This window comes from Vitis vinifera, chromosome 19 (genome assembly GCF_030704535.1).
Source record: "Vitis vinifera cultivar Pinot Noir 40024 chromosome 19, ASM3070453v1".
In the NCBI taxonomy this organism is placed as follows: domain Eukaryota; kingdom Viridiplantae; phylum Streptophyta; class Magnoliopsida; order Vitales; family Vitaceae; genus Vitis; species Vitis vinifera.
Genome location: NC_081823.1, coordinates 9249225 through 9269118, shown reverse-complemented (window position 1 = coordinate 9269118; position 19894 = coordinate 9249225). Strand labels below are relative to the sequence as shown.

Below are 19894 nucleotides of genomic sequence, written 5' to 3'. Positions count from 1 at the left end.
TAAAATTATATAAAATAATAAATATTTTAAAATTACATTGTTAAGATTAAAACACTCTAATTTTTTATTTTTATTTTAGTGATAATAAATCAATGCAAAAAATAAAGTAAAAAAAATATTAGAGTTACGCCCACTTGCCGTCGCTAGGCGTTTGTATTCAAAATGATGAAAAAAGAGTATAAAAAAAAAATCCTAAAACTCACCCGTTTTCTAAATAGCAACGCAGCAAGAGTGGTGTGCACTGTGGAGGACGCTCCGTTTGAATCAACGGGCCCTTACCGTGGGTTTACATCGAGTTTTTTTGCTTCGACTTTGAAATTGATACTGAATATGTCGACGTTTCTTGGAAATTTCAGCTGCAAATTTTCATTCCAGTTTCAGTATCGACCTTTTTTCATTGCCTGGTAAGAAGATTTCGTCTACCCTCTGCTGGGCTCCCGATAAAAGTAATGAAAATGAAAGAAAATTATTATTTTTTTCTTAGAAAAAAATAATCTCAAAATGTAAAATCCTACTCAACTGGCTGCCGAAGAGGAAAATTTATTTAGGTTTGATAAGGTGGATGATCTCTCTTTTTCCTGTGTCTCAAACAGTAAAGGGAAAATTTTATGTTTTTAACCTTCTGCCTGGATTTCTCATCAACCAAACAGCTTCGAACAAAATTTTATTTTGTGACGAGATTTTTGCTGAAATTTGTCTGAAATATAGTTTATGGTGTTTCTCATAATAAATATCTCATTTTTTCCCCCGCTTTTAGGATGACAAAGAACAATGCCCTTTGCTGTATGAAGAACAGAGCTTACGGCTCTGTTCCGGTTAGGTACATTCCTAAGAAGTCTTATAAGGTCGAGGATTCAAAATCTTTGAAGAGTTCTGAGGATGAAGAAATTCAGGATTGTGTTCGAATTCGGGCTTCAGATGGTGGGCGAAGTTATCGGACAACTTTTGCTTGGGATGAGAAGAATAAAATTCAGGATAAAAGGCCTATGAACAATTTGATATTTGATGCTGAATCAGGTATAATTCTGTTCAGAACCACGGCTCAATTGAAACAAATCTATAGTCCTGTAATGCATTTAAAATGGAAACAGTCTTGTAGCTCCTTTGCCTAGTCATGGATCCATGCCCTAGGTTTGTTGTATAAATAATAAGTTGTATCAAGTTAAATATGATGCACAAGATATTAGCCTTCCCTATAGTATAAAGAACTCCATCTCTTAATATCTCAAGACCATTCTTGAAAGAAATCTTCTCACAATCTAAAGGTCAAGGTTTTGAGTCCCTAAAGCCCTAAGATAGTCTTTGAGGTGATCCATAGAGCTTGAGTAAGTGTTGCATGGGACTTGTAGGAGATGTGAAAGAAGAGTATAGGTGCTTGCAGTATAAGACCCTGAGGAGTAGAAGCCTTTGATTGTGTACCTTCTTTTTAAATTTAGTGGATTGATTGTAGTCAATGGATCATCTGTTGTTACACTTTGGGGTTTCTAGGTGGTATTTCTATGTTATATCTTGTGTCACTTCTGCAATTAAACATTCTTGTGATGATATAATTCAATAGCTATTCATTATTGATATACCAATTGAAATAATTAAAAATCCTGATAAAGATTCTAACTTTGGGGATATCTCGCTTTGACTACTTATTGACTCCCCTCTAGGTGGTTTCATAGATCAAGACAAGAACTTTTATGATTAGTCTTGGTTCTAGGAGGCCATATAAGTATATTTAAAATGCTGACCAAACAGTACCTGAATCACTTGGATTTTGGTTAAATTGTAGTTTAAGAAGGATGATGGTGGTTTATGACTCAATGGGCTCTCTAAGTCCCTGTTAGTTGTTTAAAACATGCTGCTCACTGTATCAGTTATGATGTCATTCAAGGAGGAAAAAAAAAAGGTGGGCCATCGAAAACATGGTCTTTAGAAGTTAATAAAGCAAAGAAATAGGTATGAACATTTAAATTGTAGCTCAATTTTATCACTTTTTTATCTTTCATGTTTACCTTTTCTTTTTCTATACATTTAGCTCTATGTTATCACATTTTTATCTTTCAGTTTTGCTTATTTTTTGGTCTATGTATTTTATCTTTTAGTTTTGCTTATTTTTTGGTCTATACATAGAAGTCATCAACATTCTTCCAGACATTTTTCGTATTTGCAGAATCAGAAGATGCTATTGATTGTGATGTTAGGGTTGTAGACTTTGAGTTCATGCAAGAGCCAGAGGATGTTGTCAAGGAATTCAGAATCTATCAAGAGAAGGATTATCCTGAATTGGATGTATCACAAGTTAGTAAAAGTAAACAAGATGCTGAGAAGTTGGCAATTGAATTACTTGCAACAAGGTTAGAATGATTTTGAAGTTTCATAGCTGTGGTTTCTTTTTTTCTCAAAGTGGAAAGCATTGTCTTAAAACTGTCATTTGATTTTGCCTAACACTAAATGTTTTGGTTATGTTGAAGATAAGCTCAATGTTGCTATATGCAATAATCCAGCCATCATATTTTCTTTTCATTTTCTTCTGTTCCCCATAAACAAATTATTTATTTTCTAATTTTCCCTATTATAATCACTTAGGCTCCATTTTGATCTTTGGATGTTTAAGGGAAACCACAAAAGCACGAACATAGAGGGGAAAATGGAAGGGAAAAAAAAGTGAAGCAAAATATAAAGTAATTACAAGATCAATACTTTTATTTTATATGCTTATCCCAATTAATTTCTCTTTCTTTTCTTCATTTTTTTATTTATAAAGAGTAACAAATTTGAAAATGTAGAAAATTTTAGATAAGTTTTATGATGTTTTGTTTTACTTTGTACTTTCCATAGTAATCAAACAAGTGAATTTGGTTTCCGTCTTTCCATATTTTTTTCTTTCCCTGGTACATTCTGTGGTCTAAAAGCCTAAATCTCATTGAATGCCTAATAAATCATTTTTGAGTTTTAGTATTAGGTTCCTTCAAGACATAGGCTTCTACTATAAACTGTTGGATATTGACTACAGGCATGCATATGCACATATCTTTAGGATTCATGTGTACTGTGTTCACATGTGAATGTGTGTGTGACAGTTGTGTTTTGAAGCATGCTTTATCTTTAGGATTCATGTGTACTGTGTTCACATGTGAATGTGTGTGTGACAGTTGTGTTTTGAAGCATGCTTTTTTTTTTGCAGGGCATACACAGCAGTTGAGTTGAAAAAGAAACTGCATGGAAAGAGAGTTGCTTGTGATATTACTGAAGCTGTGATAAATGACTTCCAAAGCAGGTTTATGTCAACCACTTTTTGGGTACCATCATATTTAAAAATTTAGGAGTGCACCTCTAATATATTATACTTTCTTTCTTTGTATTGGTTCTTTTACTGCAACTCAATAAAAGTAAGACAAGACCCCTAGAGTCTGTGCCTCTTCTTTTTGTATTTTGATTTACATAAAGATATGCAAGAGGAAAGTTTTGTGGCATATGTTTTAAGACTGTAACAGAGATTAGTGAATAGGGATGGGGAGGATAGGGTGGTGTGGATGAATAGAAGAATGAAAAATTTTCAGTCAAAGCCTTCTTATCTTTTGTGGTATTGGGAAAAATAGAGACTTTCTCTCTGAAACTAGTTTGGAATTCTTGGGTTTCATTGAAAATGAAATTCTTCACTTGGAAAGCAGCTTGGGTAAGGATTTTGATCTTGGATCAGTTAAAGAGGAGAGGTGGGATCTTGGTTTTATCTATGCAAAGGTGAAGAAGAATCGATTGATTACATCATTCACATTCTTCATTGTGCTAAAGCAAGGATCTTATGGCAATTGGTTTCTCTTTGTTTGGTGCAATGTGGTCATTGCCCTCTTCAATAAGAGAATCTCTTTGATGTAGGGCAACCCTAGGATGATCTCCTACAATCAAATAGGTGGATTAAGGTTTTTATTTTTTTAGCATTTAAGGAGAGGAACAAGGGATAGAGTTTATGGTAGAGAAAAATAAAATAAAATAAAAATATAGAGAAAGAAGGTACAAAGAAGAAGAGATGGAAACCTTAAAGTTTCATTAAGGCCTTCTAGGAGTCTCACCCAGAAGAAAATCAATGGAATTTCACCATTGAAATTTGCAAAATATGCAAAATAACATAATATTATTAATCAATTAAATTGATTTACATTGATTAACCTTATTTATAAGCAATCCTAAGTCTACTAAGATTCTAATAACCCATTATGACTTTAATTTTTATTGTCTTATAACTTAATCAACTAATTCTAATTCGACTCCAACAAATACTGATCCTACTTTAATTCCAATGAATGCTAATCCTACTTAACGTTTATTTTTGCCTTTCATTTCCTTTCTTGAATAAACTTTAAAAGGCTTTCCCCATCACTCTTAAGTTGGCATGAGTGCTTGGTGAGGAAGAAGTAGAGGAAGGCATGGAAGGTTGCTCATTTGTGCTTATTTTGAACCACTTGGAAGGAGAAAAATCAAAGGTCATTTGAAAGTGGATCAAGGGCCCAAAACCTTGTTAATATGTAATCTTAGGCTTTGGGCTAGAAGGTTCTTAGATGAGATGCTAATGTCTATAGTTAGTTACTTGGATACTTGTTAAGATGAGGGAGGTTTTTTTTTTACAACCAAATTCATTTGAATTTCACTTTCCTACTGTTGGATTTTGTCAAATACAGGTGGAAAGTTTGAAATGAACCAACCAGAAGAAAACTTGATTATTAAGGAAATATCTTAACATACATTTTTTTCATTGGCAAGCAAGATAATAGATTAAAAACACCTAACAAGAAAAAGGGTAACAACAGTACATAGGGAGTATATAGCAAGTGCTAAGGTGCAAAGAAAGAAAGACATGCAAAAAGGAAAAAGAAAAAAAAAGGTTGTACATTCTAAACCTGACCCAAACCCTCAATGAAATCCTATCCCAATCCTAAAACACCTTTAGGAAGACATTTTTCAACTTATGATCATATCGCTTCTCTTTGAAAATTTTGCTAATGTTTTCCCTCTAGATGCACCAAAACAAGGGAAAATGGTCCATCCTCCACTTACTTCTGGATCCCTTTGTTGACACCCATACCATGTCAGCTTAAGAGCATCTGTGTGATGGTCTTCATGAACTCCCACTGAAAACTGAATAAGGCATGCAAAAGGTCCTAGAGCATATAGGCTTTAAAACAATGGATTGGAATATATGATTTCCTCATTCCCCCCCAACCTTGGATAAACACCATCTATTTACCAAAGGCTAACCCCCCTTTTCATTAGTTGATTAGCTGTAAGAATTTTCTCTCAAAGGAGTCCCTAAAGTCCAAATCTCTTCAGTGAGGAGCTTCATAGAGATCTTAGAAGATAAGGATGAGTAGCATGACTGGACAGAAAAGCTTTGATTCCACACAACCCTCTACACTAAACCATCCTCACAAGATCCTTGTAAAGATAATGCATGAATATGCTAAAATAAATTTCTCATTGGCCCCATTTCCCAAATCATGAAACACTTTATAAAAGTAGGGACTTCAATGAACCTGTCATTCCACCATTTCTGAGAGTTCCCTAATTTCTGCATTGTTGTTAGAAGTAAATTATGTACAAGGAAGGGCAGTAATCTTTTAGTGGAGTCTCCCACACCATTCATCCAACCAAAACTTACTCTTTAGCCTATTTCCTACCGAAGATATGGTCTAGGCCAAAACTCATCCCACCCACATCTATCAGCTTTCTAAAGACCCATGCCAAGAGCCTATCCTACTTCTCTAAAGATCTTAGAAGGCTTTGGTTTTTAGGGTTGCAAGACTTCTAGAACTAAGGCCTTCATTCTTCATCTCACTGCAAACATTATCCTCCCTCACAAGATGCAAACCTTTCCCTGAAAGATTGTCCTCTCAGAAGAAATCCTATTGAATATTCTCCCATTAGTTTCCAACTACCTTAGAATGATAAATAATGACATGTAATAAATTGCCTGAGCTGGCTAGTGTGATTTCACTGAGAGTTAATATACCCATCTTTAGATAGGTACTGCTTCTTGCCAGATGCAAACCTCCTCCTGGAGGGCTCCTTAATCCCATCCCATGCAACATAGGATCTAAAAGGGGTGCCCAAAGGAAGGCATAGGTAAGTAGTGGGCAAAACACCCGCCTTGCACCTGATCATAGCCATCCATTTCTGGATATGTGGGACCTCCTTCACTGGAATAATCTTTCTCTTCTGCAAATTAGCTTTCAAACAAATAACCATTTCTAAGAAAAAGAGCACCTAGTGTTTGCTTCACAAGAAAAAAGGAGTATCATCCTTCAAAACAAGTTAAGAAATTTCCACACATTTCTACCCTTTCCTCTAACCTTAAAATTATTACTGAACACCTTTCCCTTGGACTACCCTGAAGATGAAGATTCCATAGCCACTACAAACAAGTAGAGAGAGAGATCCCCTTACCTTAAACCCCTCGGAACTCTAAGAAAAACTAGTTAGGGTCCCATTGACTACGATATATAGAAATTTGACAGTGGAAACATACAATCAATAGTCTAATTCAAGACTGCACCAAGAATCAGTTTTCCCTCAACAAATTCTCATAGATCATCTTTCCAATAACCTATTACTATTTGCCAGGATTTTAGCCAGAAGTTTGGAAGGACTCCCCCTAAGCTTATAACTAGAACTAGGAAAGTGATGTTTAGGCTTCATTCAAACAACCCCAACTCATGGAACTCCTCAAGAAACCACACTACCTCCACTCTCACGGTAGACCAACAACTTTTCCACCTACGGCCTTGTCCCTTCTAAGATGCTACTACAACCAAAGTCTCATTCTCACCAAGATGACTATGCAGACTTTTATTGTCACTAGTAGAAATGGACTTGAACCCCAAACCCTCAAAATTCAACCTCCTAACCTGAGTATCTGAGCAGAATACCCAGAAGCAGCTAGGTAATCCCTGACTTGGTCCCATTTTCTTCAATTAGCCAAATCTTATTCGTTCTAATAGAATTACCTTTTCAGTATGCATTAGCCATTCTATGGAAAACGTTTGTATTCCTATTCCCTTAAGCAAAAGAACTCTCAACTCTTGTCTCGACAGAGTTTCTTCCATGGTTCCCAACCTACTATAATTCTCCAAGACCAATCTTCAAACATCATTATTGTCCCAAAACCCAAATTTGATTCAAAGCCATGTCTTTTTGAACCAAAAGCTTGTTATTTCATCTGCTCAAGTTCTCTTTTAAAGCCTAGCCAAGATAATAAAACTATGGGCACTCCTAAATTCATTACCTTGTCAACAAGGCCTAACCAAGTCACTGAAAAGCTCCTCCTTCAGCTATATGTTCTCAAACCTGAATGGAGTTTTGCCCCTTCCCACACTAGCACAATCTAGAAGGACAAGGGGGAGATCCCCAACACTGGTCTCAGAAGAATGGTTTGGACTGCAGTGGGGTGCAATGCCCCTCACCCCATCCCTCCTGTTAAAAGAACCAAAAACACTTTGTTTTTTCTTGGTGTCAACTGAGTTTGCCTTCACAACCAATACCATATTTGATCTTGCAAGGTATTTTATGTAAATCTCATTTTCAGAATAATTATTTCAATTTTTCCACTCCTTTTTTATGGTGTTGTTTTCATCTGCAAACTGTAGTAATTCTGGACAACAGAAGATTTTTATGTAGACTCATCCAAAGGCCTTGTGCAAGTCTTTGATGTTTCTAGTTTATTGTAGAGGGTTGATCAATGATGCGTTGTATGCGGAAACATTTTCTCGATCTAGATGGTCTTCTTCAAGTTGGGGGCCTAGACGGATCAAGCAAGTAAGCTGCTCCCCCTTTGAAAATTTAATTTCAATATGTGGCTGCATAAAACTTTCCAGATGTGAATTACTCTGTGTGTGTGTGTGTGTGTTTTCCCTTATTCTGATGTTGGTTTACGTTCTCTTTCTGATTCTACTTCATGATTGTTTCTTGTTAATCAAAAGTTCCACTTATAGAGCCCCAACCTGAAATACAGTCTTCAAATAGTGATACCTTATGAGGTCTGATTTATTGATATTTTTATATAGCATCTTTTGAAGCTTTGTTAACAAATATCCTAGATGAGAGATTACATAATAATTATACTTTGGAAAATTTATTACTTTAGGTGATTCTTTCCCTTTTTCCTGGTGTGATTTTTGTGTGTCGAACAGCAAAATTAGAGAAAGCAGCTAACCAATTTGTTGGAAACATCATTTAACTACAGACTAACTTAGTAGATGCCTATTCAGATGTTCTTGAACTAAAGGTAGCATCTTTTTGTTTTTCCTTCTTCTTCTTCTTCTTCTTCTTCTTCAATATTTTTTATTTTTTTGATAAGAAATGATGCTAGTATTTTTTTTAAAAATTTTTTTTTATAAAAAAAATAGTATTACAGATAGAAAATATTCATATATGAGGAAGGATGAGAAGTCCTTCCACTGGATACAAAACTAGATAGAGAAGGATGAGGAAAACTAAAGGTAGAAATTAGTTGCTTGATTTCTGTAAGAGTTTGAGTAGAATTGAAAATAGCTGGAGAAACTCCAAAAAGTTAGTATGTCAATTTATTCTTTATTTCACTATTTGATGTCAAGAAAGAAAAGAGAGGAGAGAGGGAGAGAGAGAAGAATAAAAAAGTTAAAAAATGAAGAACAAAACTGTGAAACAAAAGTGACTAAGGTGGGGTTTGAAACGTTGAAGCTTTAAAAATGCTCTGGTTTTTTTGTTTCCCTGTTTGGGTCCAGTGGACCTTAAGGAGACAAATGTGTGTAGTTTGTTGGCATTGCAAGGCCCCGAGGTTGGCCAATAATCTCTCATGTTGTAGTCTGCACCGGCTGATGATCAATTATGTTGTAGCCAGCACTTATTTGATCAGTTAATATTTATAAAATGAAAAAGGGAGAAAAAAGAAAACATGACTAGTTGCTTCTCTTTAGCTTCTGTTATTACTCGGTATATGTTTTCCTATGAGTAACAGAGCACTATTGTTGGATCAGGCACTGTTCAAGAAGGGAGTAAGTGAAGCTGATGCAGAGAAGGCAGTAAAACTAGTTTTCAAGGATGATGGATCTGGTGGAGATCAAGAGTCAAGACATGGTTTGTCAAATCTTGCGATGGATCATCTATTTGTTCAGGCCTCAAAGCAATGGTTGCGAGGTCATGATGTGCCCAGAGAAACACGGAAATCCAGGATTATTCGGTGGCTTCAGTATCGTGGATTCACTTGGGCTGTTGTTAGCTTCATATTGAAGAAGTTAGAATCTCAGTATCCTCACTAGAGCCCTTTGGGATATCTCATTCATGTTACATGTGCAGACAATGAAGGTCAATCCTGATTCAGTTAATGGTACACATCCATCACTCATTTTTCAGCCACATAAGTTAAACCCTTCTGCATGAGTAAAATGGTAGGGAAGCAGGCCCCATGAAGACAGACTGCTGTAGCCAAAACTTATGTCACCTTGGTCCTCCACTGTGCTAAACTGCATTGCGTGTCAGCCTTCCCAGCAGCATCTGGTTAAGAACAAGGTATACCTTACTGACACATGGCATCGCTTCAATGTTGGTGGGATTGACATCTCTTCCCTGAAAGCAGATTCTTGTGTGTTCGTGAAGTGCAAATGGCTAACATGAACATTCATTGTTTGTACTAATGTATCTGTCCGCTTATTCTTGGCACTCTTTATTAATAGATGCTCTGTTTGCTTATCAAAAAACAAAAAAAAAAAAGGAATGTATCTGTCCAGTTATTGGCACTTGCTTTCACAGGAAAACACAAATTCGGGTATGAATAGACATCTAGTTATCATATCTGTGATATTAGTGTAAGCAGTTGGGACTTATTAGTTGATGGTTGTCATGAAGGAGAATAGTTGAAAGCCAGTGGATCCCCATATGGTTATTTTGGTTGTCAAAACTATATATAGATTAGACTACTTGAGAATCATCAAATTGAAGACATTTATGGTTCTGGGTTAGTCTCTTCTGCCAACCCTATGATAAATCTGCATTTACACCCTTTGAACGAATGTTGAGGCTTTGGCATGTGCAGCAATGACATTTCTTCCCTTTTGGTAGATTACATTTATTCTGTTACTGCTTGTACATGTGCTCTGTGGCAGGACTTAACGGTTGAAAAAGAACCTAGATTAGTATGCCTAAAAAGATTTACTTTACTGGAAAGTCTTATTCAGAACAGCACATGGACATGTGATGTGAGGAGCTGGGGACCATGTGAGCCATGCTGGAAAGACTGGCTCTATGTGAGTTTGTGCCTAAGGGAGAGAGAGGGAGAGAGGCAGAGAGGGAGACAGAGAGAGAGACAGAGAGAGAGAATCTCATTCCTTGCAATAAATTCTAGTTACATAAATCCAAACAACCGATCATTGTTCTAACTCCAGCTCCACCCTACAGTCACTCTCTTACCCTCAAAATACAGTGAAGTGACAACCCATTTCATAATCTCCCTCACCTGCACTGTCATAACTATTGAAGAAGTTTTACCAAGTCATCCATCCTCACCCAACGAGCAAAAATGACAAACACTCAAGCGTCTGCCATTTTTGTTACACTTGTTGATCTACTGTTCAATTGAACCTACACCAAGAACTAATTACTTCAACCTATATGAACCTGATAACGTAGAAATTATACCTCTTAACATAGCAATTCTCCTGTAACATATCTTCCCTGCTCTAAGGGATTCTTCAATGGAATATATGCACATAATGTGAAGTGTGACCTTCTAAAGACCCCTATCAGACTGACTCATCAGAGAAAGCAAAGGAACAGTTAGAAGATCCTTGCAGAACCATGTTGTGAGTAGGAGGAGATGAAGGTAGAGTCGACAAATCCCCCTTCAACAAGTCAGTCTCTGCCCTTAGAGCATCGACTTGTCGAATTTCCTTGAGCATTGCCACAACATCCTTCATCATTGGACGATCCTCGGCTCGGGTGCTGATACAGAGAAATGAAACTGCTAGCGTTTGGAGCATTTCATGCATCTGAGGGTCAGCCCTCCCCCTAAGCTTTGGATCAAGAATGTCAACTGGGTCCAGCTTTTTCGACAAATGATCACGAACCCACTGAACCAAGTGTGCACCCCCAGGCAAGGTTGGGTCTAAGGGATGCCTTCCTGTCAAAACCTCCAGAAGAACCACACCAAAACTGTAAACATCGCTCTTCTCTGTGATACGTTGCATTGAAGCATGTTCTGTTAACACCCCAAGAACAAAAATGAACAAAAAAATCATTATTAATGGAATGAAATTAATCAAAATAACATTAATTAAAATTAATAACAATAAAATGGAATTGAAGAATTACCAGGAGCCATGTATCCATAAGAGCCAGCAAGGTGAGGTCTCTGGCCCATTTTGGAGAAATCATCCTCACCACTGTTATTCACAACCCTAGCCAGCCCAAAATCAGCAAGATAAGCTTCAAGCTTAGGACCCAACAACACGTTCATGGCTTTCACATCCCCATGCAAGATTGCAGGCACACAGTCATGGTGCAAATAAGCAACGGCGTGTGCCACGTCCAGCACAACATCATACCTTGCCTCCCAGTCTGCCCCTCCCTTTCCCGCACCATGAAGGAGCGAGCTCAAGCTTCCATTGGGAAGGTAATCGTAGAACAGCAGTTTCAGGCTCCGGTTTGATCCCCATCCCAGAAGTCTCACAATATTCCGGTGCCGGATCGAGCCCAGTGTCCGAATTTCAGAACTGAATGCTCCCGACTCTTCTGATGACCACATCTTCTTCACTGCGAGTGTTTGTCCATCTGGAATTGCCACCCTGTATACCACTCCAGAGCTTCCCGTCCCGATCACATTAGCTGATGTTAGGTTCCGGATTATGTCATCAATGGAGAAATCCAGCTTCTGGTACAAAGTCATATCCCAAGTATCATTTTCTAAGAGCCTGTTGGCGACACGGGCACGAACTAGCATGTAAATTGCAAGTAGTACCAGTACTGCACTGGCGCTAACGAGGATGGACATGGCCAGCTTCATTGCCGACTTGGTGTGCCCGCCACGGCCTATGCTGTCGGCCCGGGCCACAACCCCATTGGAGATGTAGAGAGCTCGATTTCCAGCAAGGTCACTCATGGGGAGGTTCCGAAAGAATGGGGTATCAGGCAGTTCACCGGAGAAGTCATTATAGGAGACATTGAGGAAAACTAGATTTTGGAGGCTCGTGAGGATATTCAAATTCCCAGTGAGCTTGTTATGAGAGAGATCAAGGACCCCCAGCTTGCTAAGGCTAGAGAACTGGCTTGGGATTTCGCCTGTAAGCTGGTTGCAGCTAAGGTTGAGAGAGATTTCCAGCGCTGGAAGTTGACCCAATTCCTTCGGAATTTCACCGGAGAAGCCATTGTTTCCGAGATCTAACAATTGTAGCTTACTGCAGGAAAGGATCTCAGCTGGGATTGTCCCCGAAAGTCGATTCTTCCCCAGGTTGAGTTTGGTTAGTTCAACTAGTGACCCAATGTACGGAGTCAGCGGACCTGTAAGCATATTGTCTGATACGTCCACAAGCTGTAGGCTTATGGGCAGCGTATCAGGCACAGAACTAATGAGCCCATTTGAGTGAAGATCAAGAAACTCAAGGTTTTGGCATCCTGAAATTGATGGAGGAATTCCCCCAACGAGATGGTTGTTGCTCATGTCCAGGAAATTCAGACTCTTCAAATTTCCAATCTCCGATGGAATAGTACCTGCCAGCCTATTGTCATTAAGCCGGAACCTATACAAATTTGTGCAGTTTCCGATATCAGGCGGTATAAAGCCTGATAGCTCATTTGAAAGCAGCAGCACCTTGGTGAGGTTTTTCAATCCAAAAATCTGTTTTGGGATTGAACCAGAGAGGTGATTGTATGACAGATCAAGGGCCTGAAGATTCTCACAATTGGAAAGGCTCTCTGGAATACTGCCTGTAAGCTTATTCTGCCAGGCGAAGAGCAGAGTCAAGCTCTTCAAGTTGCCGATAAGAACCGGAATCTCACCAGAAATGTCGTTGTTGTCAACTTCAAGATGATTCAGAGCTGTGCAGTTTGTGATTTCAGAAGGTATGAAGCCTGATAACTGATTAACGCTCAGTTGAAGTTCCCGAAGCTTCAAAAGGTTTCCAAAACTTCCTGGTATGCTGCCTGACAGAAGATTCTCCGATAAGTCAATCACTGTGAGCTCAGAGCAGGCTCCTATTTCAGATGGTATTGTACCCACAAAGCTGTTCTGCCACAACAGTAGACTCCGAAGCTTTGCAAGCTCCCCAATTCCCCTGGGGATTGGACCGGAGATGGAATTCTGATACAAGTACAGATTCTGCAACTCACTGCAGTTTCCAATCTCTTGTGGGATGGGACCCGACAATAGAGCAGTATAAATGGCAATGGTTTGGATTCTCTTCAGCATCCCAATTGACAAAGGAAGACTTCCAGAAATGCTGGTCTCTGCAAGGCCTATCATAACCAAGTTTGTGCAGTTTCCAATCTCCCATGGTAGCTCACCTTTGAGATTTTGATTACCACCAGCTCGGAAAACTTCTAGCTTGGTTAATTCTCCAATACTCTTTGGAATTTCGCCACTCAGTTGATTGTCGTATAGTGTCAGGTACACAAGACTTGAGAGGTTCCCAATGTTGGAAGGAATTTCCCCTTCCAGAAAATTTGTATTAAGGGATAAACTTTGCAGTTTGCTCAGCCTGCAAATCTCCTCTGGGATTTCGCCTGTGATTGAATTGCCACTAAGATCGATGAGAGCCAGTTCACGGTATTCTCCAAACTCTTTCGGAATTGTGCCGGTGAGATTGGCTGATGGGAGGATAAGGCTCTTCAAGGAATTGAGAGACTGAAAATTTGAAGGCAATGGGCCCTGCAAGTCTACTGATCTCAAGCTTATCTGAACTACTTCTCCATTTGGGTTGCAATGAACCCCAAACCAGTTGCATGGACTGGGGTCTGAAGGATTCCATGACCTCAGCACATCTGTAGAGCTGTTTAAACCGTTCTTCCATGTTAAAAGAGCTTGGCCCTGTTCATCAATGGAGAAACAACAGGAGAAGAAAAGAGAGTTTATTGAGAGAAGGAAGGTAAAGGAGAAGGAGAAGATATTGGGAGAAAGCAAGAGATTCCTTAGAGTTGCAGGCATTGCTGAGAGAAGAGAACAGGTGATCTGTTTTGGGATTGTAGAGGGGGGAACCCCATGTTTTGTTTATAGAAGAAAAGCAGAAGATCTGGATCCAAGAGCACCTTCTTTTTCTATTATTATTCTAATTGATATTGTTGTTAATTGAGAGATGGTGATGGAGATGGGTTTTTGGTTATATTTATGCAAATGTTTCCTTTCCTTTTCTTTTCTTCCCCCCCTGGTTTCTTTGTTTTTGCTGTCAAATTAATGGGTAGGTGTTTTTACTTGTAAACAAATCTGATTTGTGATTTTGCATAGATTGGCAGTTTTACAGTGACTTAACTGTCAGAAATGAAAATGTTGGTGTTGAATGGCCTCTCTAGAGGTAAGTCCTACTCCTTCCACTATAATTTCCTCTCTTTATTGCTCTCTGAAAGTTATTCTGTTCTGTTTCTCCTTTTTTGCTCACTTGCTGTTACCTTATGTTCCTATAGTTCAAATAAAAATAGCTTTTCATCACTAGGACTGATAAATGAAGCCTTTTTTCCTTATCAAGCTCAGCTGTTCGGCTTCATGTACTATATCCTCGACAGTGATAGGCTGATTATCGAGCCAACCAGACTCAACAACCTATTGAATGTATAGCTCTGTATTGGTTAACTAAGATGATTGTGCATATTTCCAGAGAAGCCAAAGCTCTGAAGTGGTCCTTCAAATAAGTGGTCACAACTGATGAGCCTGACCACTTGTTAGTGAATGGTAGCATTTCAGTAACTTTTTGGTGAAAACGCATCTTCCTGTTTCTCAAGAAGTAGAAGTATTTGTTCAGTAGAAATCTGCCCAAGTGTTTCAGTAAATTTTCTTGGAAAATATGTTTGCCTGTCACTTTCCTAGGAAAACCCAGCAAAATGAGGAAGATCAGAGTGGTTCAGGGAAAATTACTGAAACAGATTACAATTCCTCAACTGGGTTTTTCATTGAGAAGTAAATTTGTTTATTAATTTACCATAAGTTGAAGCTGAATTCTAGGCATCTTGATTAGTTATTATATAGAAGAAAAGCCGGTATGCTTAGGAATATTTAATAGCAGTGATGGAGATCTGTTTGGTTTGTTTATAGATGGAATCTAAGGGATTAGTGAAATGCACATGGAAGTGAGGAATAAATAGAAAAAAAAATGGTTTAAAAAAATTGCCAAACTGGTCATAATGTCGGGTGGCCTTTGCAGTAAAGAATTGGAAGAAAACAGAAAAATGTATGCTGGCCTTGAGTGGAAGGGACAACATCACACCAACTTCAAGTTGTTAACTACTTTCTATTCACAAATCAAACCAAATGATCTACACAAAACAAAAAGAGTTGGCTAAAATACGAGAATATCGATCAACCCTTGTGCCATCCCATCCTGCTGCATTACCAGGTCACGGGACTTGGACTTTTAGGCTTTGTTCATTTCACATGGAAATATGGTGGAAAATATTTCTCCTCTCTCCCCTGTTTGCTTCATGGGAAAATACAAGGGAAAATAAATGGGAAAGCTGGTAGCTATACTACATAGAGCATGATGGACAGAACCATTGGAAATGAGTTCATTTTGATTTTGGGGAGAGAAACCAATTCACCCAGTGACAGATAATAGAAAGAATACAAAGGGGGTCACAGAACAAATAATTGTTACATCACATAAAGTAGATCCCACTTGTGAGATCCTCTTGATTAAGCCAAGATCCTTATCCACCATCAAACCATATATTTTTCACACATTTTTCTTCTGTAATTGTCCCAATACATGGATGGACCCCATGAGATTCATTTGTAGGTAGATAGAAAACTTTCCATCATCACCCACTTTTCCTACTTCTCTCAATATAGCAATACAAACCAGTCATGTAAAGTTTGGCTGGTTTTGCTGAGGGCTACTTCACATGCCACTGCCTCGTAGCCCATGAAAACATAATTATGATTAGAGGATGAAAAAGTTGAGGAAAATATTTGGAACCAAAAATTGAAGATCTATGCCCTAAAACCTGAGAAATATGCAGACAAGAACAACATTAAAAGAAGAGACAATGACACCAGCTGAAATATAGAAGAGCAAGAAAATGATCTCCCCAATGGTCCCTCCTCCATTTTCTAACTTTTACAGGTAACTTTTCTACATCAAAAGCCACTCAATGAAGCTTTTGTTGCCTTGGCGAAAAATGGATGAGTACAATACATTAATGAATCAAATAAATTTCACCTTCCAAGCCACAAGAATGGCTTTGTTTTCAAGCTGAGTGCTGTGTTGCTCAAGATTTTCAGTGTAAAAGGAAAATTGTAGCAAATATTAATTTCATAGGTGGGAACTCTAGGTTGGGGTTGGAGGGGTTGTTGTAGAAGTTCTTTAAAGTTTCCTCCTCATTTGTACAATTTCTTGGCAACCAAACAAGCATTTAGTTATGCATGGAATTCATTGTTTCACACCCAACTCTCATTCATATCGTAGCTACAAAGCAAAGGATCTAAACCTCGTTTTATTGAGATTATAGGTTAGATCCATGCCTCATTTTGCTATTAGATTTTCTCCTATGACTATAACCACATGTTTTCTCTTATGTAAATATTGTTCATTTTGAGTCTCGTAAGTGCTCACATTTATATAATTAAGAAAAACCCATTATACATTTAGCGTGAAAAACTTCTTGTAACCAATCACTCAATGTTTGATGGTAAAAAAGGATATGACTAATACTATTCTTAGAAACAAATCAAAAAAGATTACATAATTTGTTGGAGACATTTTGGAGACTATACAAGAAAGCATATATAATATATGAGATGAAATAGGTGGCTTCTCAATTCTCATATGGCACATGTGGAGAATTGAAGAGAAAGGTGTGGAGGAGTAGTGGGGTAGTGGGTGGAGTGAAGAGTAGAGAAGCTTGTGACTTAAGATTAGGCCATGGGCATTATATTTTTGAGAAAGGTGCCATGTTATGAGCCTCTCTTATACAAGTTTTTAATTGATTTTTTTGTGGTCAGGTCTGGGCTTTGCATGAGAGCTGCACATGAGGGAGGAGGTGTGACTTTATTATTTTTATGTATAAAGCTGATTTCATTATTGAATTGGCTGGGGAGGGGAGGAGGGAAGAGAGAGAAGCCTGTTGAGAAAGGGTGCACTCTATTACTAGAATGGTGATTTCAATTACTGCACTCTCTCTCAAGCTATGTAATTCTCTTCTTTTAAGAGCTTTTCCTGCAACATACATTTCAAATTTGCTAAACAAATTTAAAATTCCTTTTACATGTTAAATAGATTTTGATCTTAATCAATCTTTCCCAAGATTAAGACATGACAAGCCATGTGATAGAGATTTTGTTGTTAATCAATCCTTTCAAGGATTGATACATGATAAGCCATTCAATGGGTGTAGAAAAGGTAATTTTGACTTATGGTTGTAATCTCCATGGGTACCACTCATCCAATCCAATCCCAAACTGAGGTTGTTTGGGTTGTGTGGGCAAGGTTTGAACAAGTTAGGGTTGGGTTTGGATTAGAAAAATATCAATCTTAAACTTGTAGGTTTATCACTTTTTAATTATATTAAATAATGAGTTTATCATTTTTGTTTAATTGTTAAACTATCCTTGAATTTGTAGAGTAGAATGGATCATCCATATCTCTACCTCACCCTACTATTTAAATTTATTCCCATTTCTACTCCATTATATATATATATATATATATATATATATATATAAATTTTTTAATTATATTAAAAATAAATATAGTTCATAAATAAATAAATATTATACATTTTATAATTTATTTTTTTGATAGGTGTATATTTTATTTTATATGTGAAAAAAGGGAAAATAAAAAAATGAATTAAATCATTTTTATTTAATTATATATAATTAGGGTGAAATGGAACGAAAGAAGGAGCAACCTAAATCTGAACCAATCTTGGTTTAAAAAAAAATAGAGAAACAAAACAAAATAAAGAGAAATTCAAACCGTCTTATCAAGGATGTAACAAAACTAGTACCAATATGAACCCACTTCATTGTCATCTCTAATTATCATTTATATTAAATTGACAAATGACAATATATTTTAGTGTTTTGAAATATTTAAATTTTAATATCTTATTCTATGATATGGTTTCCATAGTGTAGGCTTTAAAATAATTGTTTTATTTAATAACTATGAAAATCATGGTAACTCATGGGAACCCTAATTTCGTGTTGGCTTTGTTAGAGTGGGTGTTCTCAACTCGATTTCGATTTGGGCTTACCATAGGTTGAACATATCGATAGATATATTTAGTATTCAATTAATCTCTGATCTATTCATCTTGCCAAAATCGTGATTTTAGTCTATACAATTATATTCTACTCGTAAAATCCAAGTGTTCATATCTAACATGATTTTAAATACTTTTGACTTTAAAATTTATCCAAGGATTTGACTTAAAATCAAATTGCTAGAATTAATTTTTAATATTACTATTGAATTAAGTATGAGCCTGATATTATCAATCATTAGTTGATAACTCTTATCTAAAAATATAAAAATAAAAGTTAGTTGAGATAAGTCCTAATGGAGGGGAGAGGCATACCACAAAAAGAGGTGGACCCTAAAATGGTCTACCTCCATTGGACCTTTTGGCTACTCATTTGGTACTTGGCACACGAGCAGGCATTTTCAATGGGCAATCCCTTTTTGGGCTAATAATACACCATGATGCTTCCAAAACCAGCTTTGTCTTCGCCTAAAAATGCAATCTCATCGAATAAATTCATTGGGTCCATGCCCAACCAAAAGAATTTTTGTTCTCCAATTTATGTATTTGTATAGTTTATAGTTTATAAAATAATCTTTTTAAATCAAACTAACTAATTTTCAAGAACGTGGTTGAGACATTTCATTTTTTATTCCTTAACGTGTTTGAATTATTTGTTAGAAATGAAAATAGGAATAAAAACTTTGAGTCTATCCGATAATATTTTTTAAAATAGTTCTAAAAAATAATTATTTAAAATTATTTTATAACGTTTTCTAAAATAAACGTATATTTTTTAAATTTAAAATGTTTTGAACTTGTTTTTTATATTTTTAAATATTTTTAAAAAAAATAGCTATTATATGTAATATTTTATTTTCAATCATTCCTCATATTTATATAACAATTTTCCAAAATATCTTTGTGAAAATAAGTGAAAAACAACTAAAAATATTTAAAATATATTATCATTTTCATAACCATTCTCAAAAACTTATTTTACATCCGTCAAACTTATTTTCATGTTTTCTCTTTTTTTAAAAAAAAAAAAATTCCTTCTTGAAAACAGTTTCCAAATATAATATTTATTTTTCTCAAAATTAAAATTCGTATTTATTTGATTAAAAAAGTTACACGTTTGGAAAAATAACATATTTCATAAATATGAAATATATCTTAAAAAACAATACCCTATATCAGATTTTATTTTTATTTTTTTCCCATCTCAAATCTAAGCTTTTTTTTTCAAAAAAAGAAAGGGTAAAAATTATCAAATTGATATTATATTCACAATTTCCAATAAGTAGATGTTATTTTTCCAAAATATGGGGAATTACAAATATTTTATTGTTTAATGCATGTACTTGGTGTGTCCACGTATCCACTCATTTCTCTTCTTAATTTAAAAATAAAATTTACATAAGGAATAACCAATATATTCTTTTCCACCTCTTCACACCTACCCATCCAAAAGTCTACTCCTTTTTTTTCATCT

General features: G+C 36.5%; 2 protein-coding genes across 2 annotated transcripts; one reads left to right on the top strand and one right to left on the bottom strand.

Annotated features, from left to right (window-relative positions):
* Positions 1 to 200: 200 nt before the first annotated feature.
* On the top strand, positions 201 to 9810 carry LOC100251420 (uncharacterized). Its single transcript, XM_002267879.5, has 6 exons — positions 201 to 404; positions 758 to 1017; positions 2162 to 2345; positions 3176 to 3268; positions 7710 to 7797; positions 8997 to 9810. Exons 1-6 carry the CDS (start codon positions 331 to 333, stop codon positions 9276 to 9278), a joined length of 981 nt encoding a protein of 326 aa, XP_002267915.3. The 5' UTR covers positions 201 to 330; the 3' UTR covers positions 9279 to 9810.
* Positions 9811 to 10318: 508 nt separating this feature from the next.
* Positions 10319 to 14444, bottom strand: LOC100256562 (leucine-rich repeat receptor-like serine/threonine-protein kinase RGI4). Its single transcript, XM_002267834.5, has 2 exons — positions 11326 to 14444; positions 10319 to 11212 (listed from the first exon to the last, which is right to left on the bottom strand). The coding sequence occupies exons 1-2, from the start codon at positions 14150 to 14152 to the stop codon at positions 10758 to 10760; spliced, it is 3282 nt and encodes a 1093-aa protein (XP_002267870.2). The 5' UTR covers positions 14153 to 14444; the 3' UTR covers positions 10319 to 10757.
* Positions 14445 to 19894: the final 5450 nt, after the last annotated feature.

Coding starts and splice junctions, on each gene's coding strand:
- LOC100251420 (XM_002267879.5), top strand. CDS start 331: ATGTCGACGTTTCTTGGAAATTTCAGCTGCAAATTTTCATTCCAGTTT. Junction 405..757: donor CGACCTTTTTTCATTGCCTG/GTAAGAAGATTT, acceptor CCCCGCTTTTAG/GATGACAAAGAACAATGCCC. Junction 1,018..2,161: donor GATATTTGATGCTGAATCAG/GTATAATTCTGT, acceptor TCGTATTTGCAG/AATCAGAAGATGCTATTGAT.
- LOC100256562 (XM_002267834.5), bottom strand. CDS start 14,152: ATGCCTGCAACTCTAAGGAATCTCTTGCTTTCTCCCAATATCTTCTCC. Junction 11,213..11,325: donor TTATGGATACATGGCTCCTG/GTAATTCTTCAA, acceptor GGGTGTTAACAG/AACATGCTTCAATGCAACGT.